Genomic DNA, 18,844 nt, shown 5'->3' with positions numbered 1-18,844 from the left:
TTCAGGTGGGAGTTTATGCTTTCATTGGCCCTGGGGCTGTTCCCAGCTAAGCAGGCAGGTCAGGGGGTGCACAGGTGGGTCAAGGGCAGCCCAAAGCTTAATGCTCAAGGGCCAGTTAAGCTTCTTTAATGCCTGGCACCTGCACAGCGAGCAGCAAGGGCCCCCAAGTGCCTGGTCGCTGGAGAAGCATGGGAGGCTTGCCTCCTTCTTCCCCACAGGCTTCCTGCCACTTCCCCCAAGCCCCCGACAGACCAGTGGCTCCTCAGCCCTCACCAGTCCCCGGTCTCAGTGTGTTTCAGTTCTACCTCTTCACCAGCCCTCTGGTGGCCTCAGGTAAGCCCACACTCCTCCCTGGGGTCCAGTGTCTTTCCCCGCCTCCCCTTAAAAAGGGCTGACCAAGAGGATCCTGACTGCCTGGAGTGGGGGCAGTGTATCTGGCAGCCATGCTGCTGAAGCTGAGTCTCTGCTCCAGCCGTTCAGGTTCCCTGGCCTACCACCTGTCTTATACCTTTGAAGGAGGCATTCCTGGCTGCCCCCAATCCAGGGGCAGGGGTCACATTTGGATATGACCCCTGGGTGACCTCTCAGTGGCCTATAAGGCTGGCTGAGGCTCATCCGTACAGAGACATCAGAGACTCAGCCTTGGGACGCTGCTTGGAAGTCTCTTGTTTTACAGATGGGGAGACTGAGGCCTGCGGTGAGGGGGAGTCTTCCTGCAAATGAGGCTTTGGAGACTGTCTGGGGTCAGCCTGTGGGACCTGGGCATACGACTTGGGCTTTCTATGCCTCAGTTTCCTCCCACTCCCCACACAAACTGGGCATGCTAGGACTCCTGTCCTTGATAGATGGAGCTTTGCTGCCATCTCTGGAGGAAGTGGAGAGTGGGAAGGGCTGCTCTTGGCTCCCTGTCTACACTCACCTCCCTCTGCCTGCACCGGCAGCTCCACTTTTCTTTTCTTTTTTTTTTTTTTCCTGAGATGGAGTCTTGCTCTGTTGCAGAGGCTGCAGTGGCACGATCTTGGTTCACTGCAACCTCCGCCTCCCAGGTTCAAGTGATTCTTCTGCCTCAGCCTCCCTAGCAGCTGGGACTACAGGCATGTACCACCATGCCCAGGTAAGTTTTATATTTTCAGTAGAGACAGGGTTTCACGGTGTTAGCCAGGATGGTCTTGATCTCCTGACCTCATGATCCACCCACCTCGACCTCCCAAAGTGCTGGGATTACAGGTGTGAGCCACCACGTCCTGCGGACTTTTCATTTTTCCCATTGTTTTGTGATAAAACACAGGCACACAAATATACAGACGGTGGCTCGAGGGCACTAAGTATGATCATGCCTTTCAGGTGCAAATCAACCAACCCACATCCTACACCCACTTCCTCGGGACTCACACTCTGGGCTGCCAATCTCTGTACTCCTCACCCCGGCGTAGGTACCAGATAATCATCGAGAGCCTCTGTGCCGCAGAGCCCACTGAAATGATTAACACCAGCCAGTCCTCGGCCTGCTTAGCCTGCCTTGCCCACGCCTTTCTCCAAAACCCCAGTAAAGCCACCGGCCCCAGTTCCCCCATTCTCCCTACCTCCCGACCAACCCTGGTGCTTCCCTGTTCACTTCCCTGAACACTCTTCCCCTGGGGAGCTGTGATACCAATCTATCTTCTCAATGCTAGTTGTCCGCTGATCTGTTGGCCTCCCCATACCTGAATAATAATAAAGCTGGAATCATTTTCAAACAGGTCTAAAACCCCTCTGCTCATGCAGGATAGGCCAGAAGTGAGGTGGGAATGAATGAATGGTCTCAAGAGCGGCCCTCAGCCAGTGTCTCTCAGTGTTTCCCAGGCATTGGAGGGTAAATGTCCAGCTGGATGGTACCGGGGTGACTGTCTACCCTGTGAGAAGCCAGAATTGAGCCAGGATTCACAGCTCCTGTTGAACATAAACAATCTCACAGGGTATCAGTATCAGACAAGGCCACTTTAACATCTTGTTGTGGCACAGAAAAAACAAAGTCACAGGCCAAGTGTGGTGGCTCATGGTATATTCCCAGCACTTTGGGAGGCCAGTGCAGGTGGATCAACTTGAGCCCAGGAGTTCGAGATCAGCTTGGCCAACATGCCAAAACCCTGTCTCTACTCAAAAATACAAAAATTAGGTTGGGTGCAGTGGCTCATGCCTATAATCCCAGTACTTTGGGAGGCTGAGGTGGGCAGATCACAAGGTCAGGAGATTGAAACCATCCTGGCCAACACAGTGAAACCCCATCTCTACTAAAAATACAAAAAAATTAGTGGGGCATGGTGGCACATGCCTGTAGTCCCAGCTACTCGGGAGGCTGAGGCAGGAGAATTGCTTAAACACGAGAGGCAGAGATTGCAGTGAGCCGAGATCATACCACTGCATTCCAGCGTGGGTGACAGTGTGAGACTCCCTCTCAAAAAAAACAAAAACAAAAATTAGCTGGGCATGGTGGTGGAGACCTGTACTCTCAGCTACTCCAGAGGCTGAGGCAGGAGAATCACTTGAACCTGGGAGGCAGAGGTTGCAGTGAGCCAAGATTGTGCCATTGCATTCCACCTGGGCCACAGAGCGAGACTCTGTCTCAAAAAAAAAAAAAAAAAAGAAAGAAAAGGGAGGACAATACCAATATCATGGGTGATACAAGTGGCTGCAGTTTCATACCACTTGCTCAATTGCAGCTTGAGCCTCATTTCATTCCTCCACTTTCTGATGAAATGTATTAAGATACCTAAGCACAGAATTGCTCTTATTTCCTAATAGCATCCAGTGCAGACAGTCTTCTTTGAACCCCCCTCAAAACCTCTAACACAGCCCAAGTCCTCCTCTACGTCCTCCCTAACATCATCCCATGCAACACCCTGGGCATTCCCATGGCATGTGCTCCCACTCATTGCAGCAAGTCTGCAAACCCAGCTTTGCTCATCTGCAGTGTTCCGGGGGTCTTCAACTGGAGGGATGGAGTAGCGGCTACCAGACTCCCCCTCAGACTAAGTTCATTGCTTCCAGACCTAGTTGCTTAATTACACACCCTGTGCGTTAGTGTCCTAGGGTCACTGCAACAAAGTACCACAAATTGGGGCCTCAAAACAAAGGACTTCTTGGCACTCCTTGGCTTGTAGCTGCACCAGTCCAATCTCTACCTCCAATACCACGTCTCTACCTTGGCTTGTAGCTGCGCCACTCCAATCTCTACCTCCAACACCACAATAAGAAGAATTAGTGTCTTCTTATCGGGACACTAATTATTGGATTTACGGCCCATCCTAGTCCAGTATGACTTCTATATCTAACTATATCTGCAAAGATCATATTTCCAAATAAGGTCACATTCTGATGTTCCAGCCAGACATAAATTTGGGGGTACACTATTCAGCTCACTACACTCTGAACCCCCCAAAGTCACTGTGGTCCCATGTTCAAAATATATTCACCCCATCCCAATATCTTCCAAAGTCTGAGCTCATTCCAAAAGGGAGAAAAGGGAAGAAATGAAAGAGTCACTTGGTCCTAAGCAAGTCTGAAACCCAGCAGGCAAGTTCCATTAGGTTTCATGGTCTGAACATAATCCACAGTCTGAACATAATCCAGTGTTCTGTCCTCTGGCCCCAGGTGTTGGCCCTGCACTCTATGGCCTTGGCAGCAGCAGTAGCCACACCCCCACCCCTACCCTACCTTTAGCCTGTCTCTGCATCCATGTCTGTCCTCCAAGGCATTCTTCCTTGATTTCACCCCATCCCCATGCCTTTCAATCCAGGCTGGCAGTGTTTCTGCTGGTGTAACATTCTCAGAAATCTTGTTGGTCTCCCATGTAGTTCACAGGGACCCATGCTGTCAGACAAGAGGCCTTATCCACAGATCATTCCTGGATAACCTCATCTCTATATATCAGTTCCACTGAGATGGTCAATTGCATCCATGAGTCACATTTCTAATGTCTCCAGCAAAATGTCCAGCAATATCCTTGGTGTTCTCCTTACACTTTCTCTCCACACTTTCTCTATAGTGAATTTGCTAATTTTAGCCATCTGGACAGGCTAAGGGCTTCCCAGATTACCAAGTACGGTTCCTTTTTGCTTAACAGTTCCTTTCTCAACTTATCTTTTTTCTCTCGAAAGAGATAAATTGCTACAAGCAGCAATTTACCTGGTTTGTCTAAGCAAGTCTGGTTCCTTTTTGTTTAGCAGTTCCTTCCTCAATTTATCTCTTTTCTCTCAAGAGAGAAATTGCTACAAGCAGCAGAGACAAACCAGGCTATGCCTTCCACACCATTTGGAAATCTCCTTGGCTAAATATCCAAATATATTACTTTCAAGTTCCACTTTCTACCCAACACTAGAATGTAGCTCAGCCAAGTTCTCTGCCACTCTATAACAAAGATCACTTTTCCTCCTATTTCCAATAACATGTTCCTTACTCTCTTCTAAGGCCTCACGAGAAGCACCTGTGATGTTCTATTTCTACCAACATTCTGTTCTTGATGACATATATATATATTATTTAAGACAACAGATTTCTCTACATGTTTTTCTTTGATTTCTAAGCTTCATGAGAAGCACCTTAAATAAATGTTCACTTTTCCACCAGCAAGGACTTCAAGACCACCTAGGCTTTTTCTTTTACTTTTTTTTTGAGACAGAGTCTCACTCTGTCACCAGGCTGGAGTGCAGTGGCACAATCCCAGCTCACTGCAATTTCTGTTTTCCGGTTTCAAGCAATTCTCCTGCCTCAGCCTCCCGAGTAGCTGGGACTACAGGCATGTACCACCATGCCTGGCTAATTTTTTGGTATTTTTTTTTAGTAGAGACAGGGTTTCACCATGTTGGTCAGGATGGTCTTGATCTCTTGACCTTGTGATCTGCCTGCCTCAGCCTCCCAAAGTGTTGGGATTACAGGTGTGAGCCATTGAGCCTGGCTGTGGTCTTCTTATAGGGGCAAAATTCATTGGATTTAGGGTCTATCGTAATCCAGTGTAGCTGTTATAGCGCTCATTCATATTAATGTTGCCTCGACATCCATCTTGTCCTGTCCCTGGCTTGTCACACCCGACCTACATATTGTGACGCAGTCTCCACGCAGTTCCTGTTTTTGCATTTTGGATAGATGAGGTCTCATACTCTGAACTGCAGGATCACCTTACTTCTGCTTAAGGCTGGTGAATTTGACAATTAGCCAAGTTGCAGTGCTTAGCCTCATGCTCCCTTTAAATTAACCAATTAATATATATATTAATCATCTCATCAACAGGGGAAGTTTTGTTGCTTCCTCTCCAGCCTGAATACATTTTATTTCTTTTTCTTGCTTTATTCCACTGTCTAGAAACTCTAGGATGCTGCTGAACAGAAGTGGCAAGAGAAGCACCCTTGCCTTTCTCCTAATCTTTGTGGAAACTATCCGTCTTTCACCATTAGGTATAATTTAAATGTTAGGTTTTTGTCAATGTTCTTTATGAAATTGAGGACATTTCCCTCTGTTCTTATTTTTCTGAGTTTCTTTATGAATAGGTATTGAATTTAATTTTTTTATTTTCATAAAATACACACAACTTAAAATTTACCATTCTAAGCAGTATAAACTGTACATTCAGTGAAATGTAGGACATTTAATCCCAGCACTTTGCGGGGCTGATGCAGGTGGATCACAAGGTCAGGAGTTCAAGACCAACCTGGCCAACATGGCAAAACCCCGTATCTCCTAAACATATCAAAATTAGCCAGGCAGGGTGGCACACACCTGTAACCCCAGCTATTAGGGAGGCTGAGGGAGAAGAATCGCTTGAACCCAAGACTCAAAGGTTGCAGTGAGCCAAGATCGTGCCTCTGCACTCCAGCCTGGGTGTCAGAGCTAGCTAGACTCAGCCTCAAAAACAAACAAAAAGCAACAAAGCAAAACAGAAAGAACCAAAATCAGTGCCTGGCCATAAGCGCTTAACAAGAGCAAGCTCTTATTCTTTCATGTACTAGGTGAGAAAACATCTTCGTCATGAGCCATTATCTGACTGGCTGGGATTCTGGAAGCCAGAAGAATCTCTGGAGGATAGTTCCCTGGGCCCTACCCACCCTGGAGGAGCCCCTCATCAGCTGCCTCTCAGACTGTGAATGCTGGGGAAGGAGGGTCCCGCTGCCCAGCCCACCTCCTTGTTATTGCCCACTCCATGACCACCTCCTGGTAGCCCTCCTTGGTTTCCCTCCTCTCCTGGTCAGAAATCCAAAGCTCACAGTCAGGGGCAGTGGCTCAGGCCTGTAATCCCAGCACTCTGGGATTATACTGCTGGGATTACACTTTGAGGCCGAAGTGCTAGGATTACACTTCCAGCATTTAGGGAGGCAGGAGGATCGCTTAAAGACAGGAGTTCAAAAATAGCCCAGGAAACATAGCAATATCCTGTTTCTATAAAAAAAAATTAGCTGGGTGTGATTGTGTGCATCTGTAGTCCTAGCTACGAGGAGGCTGAGATGGGAGGATTGCTTGAAACCAGGATGTTGAGGTTGCAGTGAGCTGTGATTGCAACACTACACTCCAGTCTGGGCAAAATAGCGAGACACTGTTTTTATAAAAACAAAAAATTACTGGGGTGTGGTGATATGCACCTGTAGTCCTAACTACCAGGAGGCTGAGATGGAAGGATTGCTGGAGACCAGGATGTTGAGGCTGCAGCAAGCTATGATTACAATGTTGCACCCCAGCCTGGGCAACAGAGTGAGACCTTTCTCAAAAAAAAGAAGAAAAGAAAAATAGAAAACCCAAGCTCACGAGTTTATACGGCTGATTTAAGGTCACAGGGCAAGGTGATTGGACCTCTAGCCTGGATCTCTTTCTCCTTTTCTCCTTTACCTCCTTCTGCCCCTCCCAGCAAGCTTCTCCCCACTCCCCTCCTTGGGGTAGGGTGAGGGGGAAGCCCCAGGAAAAGCCAGCTCTAATGCACAGGAAAGTCAAATGTTTGATTCTGGTTTCGGGGCCTCTAATTACTATTCCTAACACAGACTGTAATTATTAGAAGGTCCTTTTCAACTATTTATACCTCAGATATCTAGTTCTATACGGCAGGGAGATGAGTTGGATTTGATTAGATCTATCAACAGCTCATCCCCCTGGCCCAGAATTGCATTGCAGCTGACAGAAAGCAGGACAATTACCTGCTGTGCTCCCTGGCTGCCCAAAGGATACACTGCCTTGTCAGGGATTATCACTGATCAGGAAGGGTGGGGTGGAAGCGGGGGTGGGGGGTGGGGGTGGCCATGCACTTCCAGAAAAAGAAAGGAATTCAACAGGTTTGTGAATGGGGACACAGTCAGTGCAGAGAAGGGAGGAACAGAAGGGTCTAGATGCCCGCAGCCTTCCGAGGCTTTGCCTTGTTGGCTCCAGGTCTGTTTCCCCATCTGGAAAATGGAGCTCATCGTGGAGAGGAGTTGCAGAGCTGATTCCCTGAAGAGACACCAGGCTGGGCACGGTCGCTCATGCCTGTAATCCCAGCACTTTGGGAGGTCAAGGTGGGTGGATCACGTGAGGTCAGGAGTTAGAGACCAGCCTGGCTAACGTGGTAAAACCCCCTCTCTACTAAAAATACAAAAATTAGCCGGGTGTGGTGGTGGGTGCCTGTAACCCCAGCTACTCAGGAGGCTGAGGCAGGAGAATTGCTCGAATCTGGGAGGCAGAGGTTGCAGTGAGCAGAGATCGATTGGGCCACTGCACTCCAGTGTGGGTGACAGAGCGAGACTCCATCTCAAAGAGAGAGAGAGAGAGACTCCAGTGCCACCTAGGCCAGTCCCCATGGTGATATCCAGGCAGAATGAGCTGTGGAGTGGCTCTGAATAAGTCCCTTTCAGCTCTGTGCCTCAGTTTCCCCATCGGTAAAACGAGAAAGCTGGGTGATAACTTGCTCCCTGCTGGGATCCTTCCTCAAGCTGTCTGGGTTTTCCTGGTAGAAACCACATCTTTCAAATAAGGAAACCAAGACCCGGTGAGTGACAGACCCTGTCCCCAGCCCCGGGTCCTGCCAGGAGGCCCAGTCATAGCAGCATTGGTTCTGACTTCTTTCTTGTTCTCCAACTGTCCCCTCCAAGCTATAACCTGTACCAACGAGGGGGATGGGGATGGCCACAAGACGAGAGAATCTGGGGTCCCATCCTTCCTGACCACCCCTCTCTCACTCCAGCCATCAGGAGGAACTGGGCAAGCCCCCTTACAGGGAAGGTAAAAAAAAAATCGGTTCTGCCCTGGAAAATTGGCCAGTGGCCCCCTTTTTCTCTCCCACCCCCAAAGCCTCTCACTCTCACCCTCAGACGAGGGCAGCTGACATCAGGCAGCCAGGACAGGCCAGATCCCTCTCACTTCTGCCCCTCTCCCCCCCTCCCAGAAGCCAGAAAGGGACAGATGTCCAGGACAGGCTCCAGACACAGATACCATCTCCCTTCCCCAGGCCAGCTGCCTAAACCCTCCCCCTGCCCGCAATTAGTCCCGGGGTGGGTTGGGGGGCGGTGCAGAGCAGAGCCCTCTTAGAGGAGGGGAAGCCCGATCCCCATCCTCCCTTCCTTTGCCCCCTTCTTCCTTCTCGCTGAGTCAATATCAATTCAGCCAGTGACCTCTCCACCAATTTCCACACCTCCACCTCCTGGTCAGTTTCATCCCCAGACCTGGTCAGTTTCATTCCATTTCGACCTTCCGTGTTGGCCATTCCCACCCGCTCTGCTGGCTGTCACCCCTTCTGGCTGATCAAGTCCAGTACTCCTTTTCCCAGTCAATTTCCCCCTCCCCTCCATCTACTCCTCCCCAGCTGTGTCCCTCCCAGCGGGTCCCCACCTCCCGCGCTCCGCGCTCCCTGAGGCCAGTCTCGGGAGTCTGTCCGGATCAGTGTCCAGCTGCCGTGGCCCCGGTCCCCCTTCGCTCCGCGGGCAGCGACTCCCTCCCTCCCCAGAATACCTGAGGTCTCAGTCACCTGCGAGGGGAGCGCTGGGGGAGGCGAAAGGTGGGGGACACTGCGGAGGGGAGATGGGGGAGCCTTGACACCGCTGCCCCAAACTCCAGGGCTGGTGGGAACCTGGTCTTGTTCCTGCACGCCTCCTCCCCAGTGTCCCACCTCCCAGCCGTGGCGGGGAAAGGCTCTCCGAAAACGTGAAGGGGGATTGAAGAAGGTTTTTATTTCTCTTTGTGCAGGTGGCTTGGGCCGGATCGAGGCAGCCCAGCCGGTGGCCGCGGGATTGGGGTTCCCCATTGAGCCGAGAGGAGCGCGACAAAGGATGCTTGCTGCCGGGGCCACCGTCTTGGCGCCCCAACTTTGAGCGCGGTGCCCGCGCCCCTGGGAAGCCGGCCAGCTGCACTGAGATCCCCGGCGTCCCGGCTGGGCAAGGGGCCGGGAGCGTCTGTAGGCGGCGCTGTCCCGGATCTCCGGAACCCAGGAAAGGATCCCGGAGCTTCACGCAGGCGGCGGGCAGCCAAACCGCGCCAGGGAACCGCGCTGCCCTCGGAAACTCCGCGTGCCTCAGCAGATGCCCCTTGCCCTGACCCCCAGGCGAAAGGCGTTCAGGGCACTGCGGGGCGCCCCTTCCCCCGCGGTGCTTCCCCAACCGGACTAAGGTGAGCTTGTCCTCCTCCCTCCTCCGTCGCCTCCTTTTCCTTCCCTCTTTCCATCCAGAGCCCCGCCAAAGGGCGCACCTGACCTTTCTCCTCTTTCCCTGCTCCTCCTCTTCCTCCTCCTCCCTGGGGAAAGGGGCCGGGAGAAGCACGTGGGGGTCCCTCTGACAGTGGCCGGATTGGGAGTGACAGGCGCCCAAATGGCCAAGTGGCTACCGGACTACCTGAGCTTTGGCGGTCGGATGCCCCCTCTGCAGCCGCCCACCCCGGACTACACCGAGAGCGACATCCTGAGGGCCTACCAGGAGCAGAACCTGGACTCTGAGAACTCCTATGAGGACAGTGGAGAGCCGCTTGGAGCTGGACCCCGCGGGCCCAGGGGACTCCAAGAACCTCAGAGATCGCTCTCCCAACGCCGGCTCATCAAGGTGGAGGCTGCGGATATGGCCAGAGCCAAGGCCCTTCTGGGCGACCCTGGGGAGGAGGTGCGGGGCTGGGTGGCCCCAGGAGACTGGGTGGAGAGGACGCTCAGGTTGGGCTCCCTGGATCGTGGAGAGCTTGTTTTATGTGTGATCACAGAGGAGACGGGAGCACCAGACCTTCCCAGTCCTCCAGACCTCCACCTGCTTGGGGGAGGTCAGTTCTTTTTTTTTTTGGAAACAGAGCAGGGTCTCCCCCTGTGGCCCAGCCAGATCTTGGCTCACTGCAACCTCTGCCTCTCAGGTTCAAGCGAATTCTCTCACCTCAGTCTCCCAAATAGCTGGGATTACAGGTGTACACCACCATGACCAGCTAAGTTTTGTATTTTCAGTAGAGCCCGTATTTCACAGCGTTGGTCAGGATCCTCTGGAACTCCTGACCTCAGATGATCCTCCCGCCTCAGCCTCCCAAAGTGCTGGGATTACAGGTGTGAGCCACTGTACCTGGCTGATGTCTGTCCTCCTGCCTCTCTGACCACCCGGCTTGGTCTCCAGGTCCTCCTCTATGGCCATCCCCACAGCCCTCCAGTCCTCTCTCCTTAGCACCCCTTCCTCTTTGAACCTGGTAGGACCTTCCTAAAACAGATCTGAGGGAGTGGCTCCCCTGCTGGGCACGTAAACATCCACCCTGTGATTCTGCCCTTCCAACCACTATGTTCCCATTTTGCAGAAGTGGAAACTGAGGCTCGCAGAAGAGCGGTGTGACTTCCCCAAGGTCTCATAAGGTTCTAGCTTACCAAGATTTGAACTCAGGCCGCTGGGAGCAGTAGCTCATGCCTGTAATCCCAGCAGTTTGGGAGGTCGAGGTGGAACGATTGTTTGACTCCAGGAGCTCAAGACCAGTCCCGGCTAACAGAGTGAGACCTTGTCTCTCCCCGCCCCCCCAAAAATAAAAATATTAGCCAGTTGTGGTGGTACACACCTGTAGTCCCAGCTACTCAGGAGGTGCAGGCTTGAGGATCACTGGAGCCTAGGAGGTCAAGCCTTCAGTGAGTCATAATTGAGTCACTCCACTCCAGTCTGGGTGACAGAGGAAGACCCTGCATAAAAAAATTTTTTTTAAAAAGCCAGGCATGGTGGCTCACACCTGTAATCCCAGCACTTTGGGAGGCAGAGGTGGGCGGATCACCTGAGGTCATGAGTTCAAGACCAGCCTGGCCAAATGGTGAAAACCCATGTCTACCAAAAATACAAAAATTTGCAGGACATGGTGGCAGGTGCCTGTAGTCCCAGCTACTCCAGAGTCTGAGGCAGGAGAATTGTTTGAACCCAGGAGGTAGAGGTTGCAGTGAGCGAGATCACACCATTGCATACTCCTACCTGGGCGACAGAGTGAGACCCTGTCACAAAAAAATAAATAAAATAAAAACTCTTGGTCAGGAGCAGTGGCTCACACCTGTAATCCTAGCAATTTGGGAGGCCAAAGCAGGCAGATCACGAGGTCAGCAGTGTGATACCAGCCTGGCCAACATAGTGAAACCCTGTCTCTACCAAAAATACAAAAATTTGCCAGGTGTGGTGGTGAGTGCACTCCAGCCTGGACAATGGAGCAAGACTCCATCTCAAAAATAAATAAAAATAAAAACTCCTGGAGAGGTGTCAGATGGCCCTGTGAGCAGGCAGGAGGTGCAGCATCACTTAGTAGGGGTGTCCCTTTGAGTCCTTGTCCCCTTCTCCTTCTTTCTGGAGGCTGACATGGAGTACTCAGACCCCTTTGATGCCCAGCCTCATCCTGCATCCCTGGATGATGGGTACATGGAGCCCTGCGATACCCAACAGGTCATGAGTGGTGAGTAGGCAGGGCCTGGGGGAAGGTGGCAGGGCCCCAGATGGGAGCAGGAGCTGACCAGTTTCCCCAGCCTCCTAGAACTGCCTGGCTGAGGGGTGCAGCTCTGTGACAACCCTTAGGAGGAACAGGACTAAGAGAGAGTGGAGGAGCCCCCTTCTGGGCAGAAGCCTCGACAGAGCTGAATGCCCCAGGAGGATGAATGGCCAGCAGATGAGTATGACCAGACCAGGGAGTGGAAGAAAGACCACATCTCCAGGGCATTTGCAGGTGCTTCTCAGACCCACACTCTGACATCTGAGTGCCCCATCCCTGTATTTCCTCATCTGGTCATGTCTCCTGTTTCCATTTACAAATTAAGAGTCCAATCACTTGCCACTTTAGTCATTTGTTAATTCTCACTAGAGTGTGAATGACTTACAGTCCTAAATTCTTTCTTCCAAGACAACCTGCATCTTCCTTGGAAATGCAAATACTTTTTAGAGTGGAATGGAACCTACTTATCCTGCTCCGTGTTGTGGGGGAAGGGAATGTGGTTTGCTTTTGGAATAGGGTATGGGGGTGGCAGGGGCAGAATTTCTTTCTTTTTCTTTTTTTTGAGACAGAGTCTCACTCTGTCCCTCAGGTTGGTGTGTGGTGGTTCGATCCCGGCTCACTGCAACCTCCACTTTCTGGGTTCAAGTGATGATAGCTGGGATTACAGTCGCCTGCCACCAAGCCCGGCTAAGTTTTGTATTTTTAGGAGAGACGGGGTTTCACCATGCTGGCCAGGTTGGTCTCGAACTCCTGACCTCAGGTGATCCACCTGCCTCAGCCTCCCAAAGTGCTGGGATTACAGGCGTAAGTCACCTCGCCCAGCCTCTTTTATTTTTAAGCTGGAATCTTGCTCTTTCACTCAGGCTGGAATGCAGTGGCATGATCTCAGCTCACTGCAATCTCCAACTCCCATGTTCAAGTCATTCTCCTGCCTCAGCCTCCCTAGTAGCTGGGATACAGGTATGCACCACCATGTGGGCCAAGCTAATTTTTGGTATTTTTAATAGAGACGGGTTTTTACCATGTTGGCCAGGCTGGTCTCAAACTCCTGACCTCAAGTGATTCACCCGCCTTGGCCTCCCAAGGTACTGAGATTATAGGCATGAACCACTGCACCCAGCCTGGTCCTGTAATTCTCTCTGGGCACCCTGGCCCTGTGAGCTAGAGGAGGGCAGGCGGGGCCAGGCCCCGAGCAGCCCCTGATAAGTGTTGAGTGAATGAGTAGGGGTGGGGAGGGGAGGCTGGGGAAGGTACCCAGGATGTGTTCCTCTCACCCCCCAGCCTTGTCGGGCCTCCAGCTCCTGCCGAGCTCTTGCATGGTGGCCCTTTCCCACGTACAGCTCACTGACTTGGACTAGGTCTCAGCTGATGGCCTGGCAGAAGTGTCCTCTCTGTTCTTACTCAGTATGACCTACATGGGAGCCAATAAGCACATGGAATGAGCATAGCCCTGAGGGGTCAAAAGTGTGTGAGGAAGAAAGGGAGGAAGGTAGGGAAGGAGGGAGGAAAGGAAGGAATGGAGGGAAGGAGGCACAGGAGGTAAGGAGGGAGGCAGAAAGGAAGGGAGGAAGGGAGGGAGGGAGGAAGGGAGGAAGCGGGCAATGAATGACTGCACATACAAAGGAATGAGTGAATTAATGCCCAAACCAAGAAATGTGCAGGGAAGACACCGGGGAAGATGGAGGCAGAGCTTGAGGTGATGTACATATAAGCCAAGGAACGCCAAAGATCGCCAGAGAACCCCCAGGAACAGATTCGCCCTTACAGCCTCAGAAGGACCCAACTCTGCAGACACCTTGACTTGGACTTCCAGCCTCCAGACTGAGACAGTGAATTCCTCCTGTTGAAGCCTCCTAGTTTGAGAAGCTTTGCTAGGCAGCCTGAGCAAACTGATGCAACCTCAGACCTGGCACCTGCTCCCAGGAAGGGCTGGGTTGGGTCCACATGAAAAAGTTCATCTGCATACCTAGGGGCGGGGTCTGAGGTGAGGATGGTGGGGCCTGGAGAGCCTGGAATCCCACCCAGGTAGGAGACCCTGAGGACCTCCTGGCCTGGCTGAGCCACCCTCCCACTCCTCAGCCTCATCCCCACCATCTGCAAAGCAGACTCCCCATCCGCTCCAGCTTGTCTGTGCCAGGTGAGGCCTCCCGCCCCCCAGGAGGATGATTTCAAAGTTGAACACACAGTGCAGGGATTTGCTGCCAGACCACACGTTTCTGAAAGAAGAGATAGTGGAAAATCATGTGCAGCCCCCCAAAAATGAGCCCCTCTGCTTGCCCATACTGTCCCGGCACCAGCTCTGGGCCCTGGGAGCCAGCTGGCAGCTGCCTTGCCCTCCAGAGTCCACAGCCTGGTCAGGGAGAGCAGAGGACACCAGCCTGGGTCCCAGGGCAGCTCTGAATGCTGTTTTACTGGGGACAGAGTTAGGGCTCAAGGCAGGCAGAAGGGAAAGCCACCTGGGCCACCCAGAAGTTGGAGACTTCGGAGCAAGGAGACAGGGCAAGACTCAAGGCCAAATGCTCTCACAGCCTCGCCCTGTACTCATGGCCTCACCCTGGCCCGGGACCTCATTCTCCCCCCTGCAGCATGGCCTTTGTGGCAGGACCGGGAACATCAGGTGCTGTCCTTGTGAAGTCTGGTTTGCCAGAACAAGGAAAGGGACCCCCAGGATTGTAAAATACCCCTGAAACACAGGCCCCTAACACCAAGCTTACTGAAGCTTACTCATCAATTCCTCCAGGAGGGGCCCCTCCCATCCACCTGCATGCCTCTCTGCTCCCACCACTGCCCTGCTCATCCCTGAGGGCTGTAAGCTGCTTAACTGCTCTGAGCATGGGCCTCCTCCCAGCCTCCTTCAGGCCCTCCTGGGAGGAGGAGCCAAGGTCAAGCCTCCAGGAATGGATTTCTCCCGGGGAGTCCTATGGATCAGCCCTGGAAAACATGCCATGAGAGTTGAGAATGAGGGGCCTCTGAGATGCCTCCCTGTGCTCCATCTCCCCCATGTTCCATCTCCCCTGTGCTCTGAGATGCCCCTCTTGTGCTCCATTCTACAGATGGGGAAGCCAAGACCCAAGGACAGTTAAAACAGGTCCCCAGACTCCAGATCCTCCAGCCCCTGTAGGGTGGGGCTGTCCCACTTCTGTGGGGCTCAGGTCCAAGAGCTGGTGGGTTTGTTGAGTGAATAAGGAGGATCTGCCTCAGCCACAGGCCTGGCCCTGGCTTCAGCTGCTCTGACTCCCTACAAAGCCCTGAGTGCACTGGTAAATGTTGGGGGGCCGTTGCTCACCCCTGGGGGGTGCCCTCCCTTCATCCCTAGGAGTCCAAATCCTGTACCACTTTAGAAGCTGCTCCAGTGCCACCTCCTCCAGGAAGCCTACCTTGATTCTATCAGCTGGAAGAAGTTAGCCCCTCCACTGAGCCCTACAGTATTCCATCGGTTTCTTCATTTCATGTGTTAATTCATTTATTCATTCACTTATTCTCTCAGCACCCACTTGCTGACCTGCACTCTGGGCCAGGCCCTGGGCTGGGCTCTAGGAACACAGAGGAGATGAGTCCCTGTCCTCAGGGGGCATAGGTAGGGATGCCCCCAGTAGCTCCCCATTATGCAGTTCTTCCCAGGACCTCTTTTACCAGGCCATGGGGTCCTGGCCAGGGCTGGCCCTCAGCCCTGCCATCTGCTGAGCAGACTCCCGCCTCCCCCTTCCCAAACACAGGGTCCAGGGCTGGAGAGGGCTTTATGCCCCTGGGTGCAGTTCCAGAGACAAATGCACATGACAGAGATGTGCTGTGAGACAGCATGGGTCTGGGAAGGGACAGTGTGCAGCCTGAAGCCGGGGGCTGGGGCTTAGGGGGTGGGAATCCCAGCTCTGCCTGAGGCGCACCCCACAGTCATGTGGTTTGCACACTGCAGGTGTCCCCAACACAACATGCTGTGGTTGCACTGGTCCTGTGTCCAGCCTGGGCTTTCCTTGGGAATCTGTTCAGCATCCATGGCCTGGCTGTGACCCCCACCCCCAGGAGTCTGGCTTGAGATGGATCAACATGCAATCAAAGCTACAGCCCGGTATGCTAGACAGAAGCCCAGGGGTGTGTGGGGAACTCTGGATGAAAGGGTCAGGGGGCTTCTGCATAAGGAGGCAGGGGCTGTCCTTACTCCCCAGGCCCCAAGGCAGCTCAGGGTCAGAATTGAAAGCTGAATCCTCAGTGGAAAGAAAAACCATCAAGTTACCTAAGTAAAAATTCCATTTCTAATGATCTGAGACAGCAAAGCTTAGAAGCCAACCTCCCCATTCCAAGCTAGGTCAGAAAGCTGCTTTGGAAACTTCCCCGGGCCTTGGGGACAAGCCAGCTGCAGTGATCCCAGTCAGACCTCCATGATATGGCCAGCCTCAGGGCCACAAATTCAATAGCTTGGATGTTCACAAGGCCAAAGCCATCACCTTGGGTCCCTCTGTCGGTGTGCAGAAGGGGACCTGGGCTATGGAAGCTGTGATGATGATGATGTGTGTGGAGAGACACCCAAAACACTCAAAAGTATGAATGGAGGTAAATGTCATCAGCCTAGTGTTCACATGCCTGGCCCAGTTCCTAGTCCACTCCCCCAGGGGCGTCAAAGGTCTCAGCCTTGCCCGAGAGATTTCCCGACTTTTCAAACTTGTTAGCCTCGAGGTTTGTCTTCCTGGGTGGGTTTCTGCTGTGCCTGAGAGGTGGCCCAGGGCTATGTGTTAGGGGGAGAAACTAGCCCAGCAGGCCTGAGTTTGCCTACCACTCTGCCTCTCACTTGCTGTGTGACCTGAGGCAAGTTACCAGACCTCTCTGAATATGTTTTCCTAGAGGAGCTCTTAATAGATGCCTGGTATGGGGTGTGCGGTCAGGAAATGCTGTTTCCCTGCCACTTTTCAATGTTTCCTGTTCTCAGCCGACATTTAAAACAGTTTCCACAGGCTGGGTGCAGTGGCTCACGCCTGTAATCCCAGAACTTTGGGAGGCCAAGCAGTAAGTGCCCCATGGGCAACAGATGTGCTTCCTGGGGTGGGGGTGGTTTCCTGTTGGGACTGGGAGCAGGAAGAAGGGACCAGGGAGGAAGCACCCTGGAGCTCTCTGGGAAGCAATGCTGGAGCCCGTGCCCACTTGGGCAGATGGTCAAGATGAGGCGGGCACCAGTTTAGCCCAGCCACAGACAAAGCTGCTGAGGCTCTGTGCCTTGCCTCTGTGCCTGCCTGGCACAAGATATGGAGCCAGGACTGAGTGGGCCTCTGTGCTCTGGGCTGACCAAGGATGAGACTGGGGCATGCTGGAGAGAGAGCTGACTCCCGACAACCTGGGCTTTGTGTGTAGCAGGTAAGGGACCCCCCACCACTTGTCTCCCCATGCCAGTGGTGCAGTGCCTAGAGCCTGCAATCCTCACTCTGGGTGTGGGCCAAGAAAGAATGGACCCTTTGGCTGGTGCACTGGGCGACCTTCAGGCTATCTGGGACCAGCTCTGACAGCCTCTGGTCTGGGATCAGCTGCCACAGCAGCCTACACATGGCATGGGGCAGCAGCGGTGGCATCCCTGGACACTGACCCCAGAAGCATGGAACCCAGGACCAGATACTGCCACAGTCAGCCCGCAAGTGCGGGAGGGCAGGAGGCGCTCAGTCACAACTCTGTGGCTGCACAGTGCCCAGCACCTGCAAACCTGTGCTCTGGGCCAGAACTAAGGAAAAGTGGACACTATGGTGGGATGGCGGTACACTCCCCAACCCCCCAGGTCCTTGGGGAGCAGCCCCACAAGAATCTGCCATGGGCTCAGCCACACCTGCAACCTGGAAATGACGCAAGTCAGCATCAGTGGCAACCCCTGGCCCTGTCCTCCCCCACCAGCAGCAGGAATCCCAGGGCCAGATGTCAACATGGTACCTAATTTAGGCAGTCAGCAGCACAGCTACAGGGTGATGGAAACTGGCATTCAGACTCATTCTGGGTGCTGCAGTGGGCCCAGAGCCCGTGACCCCACACTCTGGGCTTGGGCCAAGGAAGCCCAGATCTTAGGGTGGGGAGGTGCCCTGGGCAACTCCCAGACTCTCTGAGACCAGCCCTGCAGCCTCCCGTGCATTCTGCTGCACCTGCCACTTAGAGATGGCATTGGGCAGCGTGGTGGCAACCCCTGATCCTGCCTGCTTCCTCCAGCAATGCAGACCTAAGGGCCAGACCCTGCTGCAGCGCCTAAATCAGGCCCCGCAGCAGGAGGAGGACTGGAACTGGTGCCCAGCCCCATCCCAGTGTCTGTAGGTTAACTAGCGCCTGTGACCAAAGCCCTGGACCAGGGACAAAAAGGAACAGAAGAACAGGAACCAGCACTGCCACTCTACGGCTCAACTGTAGCTGCCACCTGCACATGGCGCATCAGAAGCAGTGGCAACCCCAGCTCTGCCTGCCATAAACAGCAGGGGGGGGACCCAGGGACCAAGGCCGCCTCAGAGGCTCACCACCTGGCCACCTCTGCACCCATCCCTGCCCTGGTGGCAGCCAGTCACACTTCTACCTCTCCGGCACTCTGCAGTCTGTCACTGCCACCCACTGCAGCGAGGCGAGCCGCGGTGCCACAGGCTCCAGCCTCCAGCATGCAGCAGACAGCTCTTCCTTCTCGTGGCATGGAGCAGCTGGGTGGGCAAAGCCAGAAAAGCCTAGAATGGGACACAAGAGAATGGTAGCATTAGACCCCCCACCTTGTCATGCTGGCCACTGGGTGGCATGAGCCAGTTTCAGTGAAGGCACTCACACCCACCCTCCAAAGGCCACAGCATCTCTTTTTGGCCCAAACTGGCTAGGGAGTAGAGACTGGAGACACCATGGTGCCTGGGCTTCCCACTCCATAGGAACCACTGGGACCACCCAGGCTCTGCTCAGGTGCTCCCCCCAACCAGCATGTAGCACCCCCTAAACCATCCTCCACCACCAGTACTGCAGC

The 18,844-nt window shown here is 53.5% G+C and overlaps 1 protein-coding gene and 1 long non-coding RNA gene across 9 annotated transcripts in view; one reads left to right on the top strand and one right to left on the bottom strand.

Moving 5' to 3' along the window:
- LOC128930724 (uncharacterized) overlaps positions 1-18,844 on the bottom strand; it is a 29,591-nt gene that overhangs the window by 4,965 nt on the left and 5,782 nt on the right. For 3 of the 8 annotated variants that reach the window (XM_078364755.1, XM_078364757.1, XM_078364764.1), the window contains exons 4-5: positions 18,419-18,560; positions 10,990-13,855 (exon numbers count right to left, since the gene is read on the bottom strand). In XM_078364755.1, coding sequence (XP_078220881.1) covers positions 13,651-13,855; positions 18,419-18,560 — 347 coding nt within the window. In that variant the 3' untranslated portion in view covers positions 10,990-13,650. Of the gene's footprint in view, positions 1-10,105; positions 13,856-18,418; positions 18,561-18,844 lie in introns of those variants that run through there. The other 5 variants (XM_078364775.1, XM_078364772.1, XM_078364769.1 and 2 more) reach the window with 4 other exon arrangements.
- LOC144581389 (uncharacterized) lies at positions 128-10,146 on the top strand. Its single transcript, XR_013532063.1, has 3 exons — positions 128-333; positions 9,172-9,591; positions 9,846-10,146. It is a non-coding gene; the product is annotated as an uncharacterized LOC144581389 (long non-coding RNA).

This window comes from Callithrix jacchus, chromosome 1 (assembly GCF_049354715.1).
Source record: "Callithrix jacchus isolate 240 chromosome 1, calJac240_pri, whole genome shotgun sequence".
In the NCBI taxonomy this organism is placed as follows: domain Eukaryota; kingdom Metazoa; phylum Chordata; class Mammalia; order Primates; family Cebidae; genus Callithrix; species Callithrix jacchus.
Note: the sequence above shows the minus strand (reverse complement) of the source record. Positions and strands in the feature narration are given on the sequence as shown.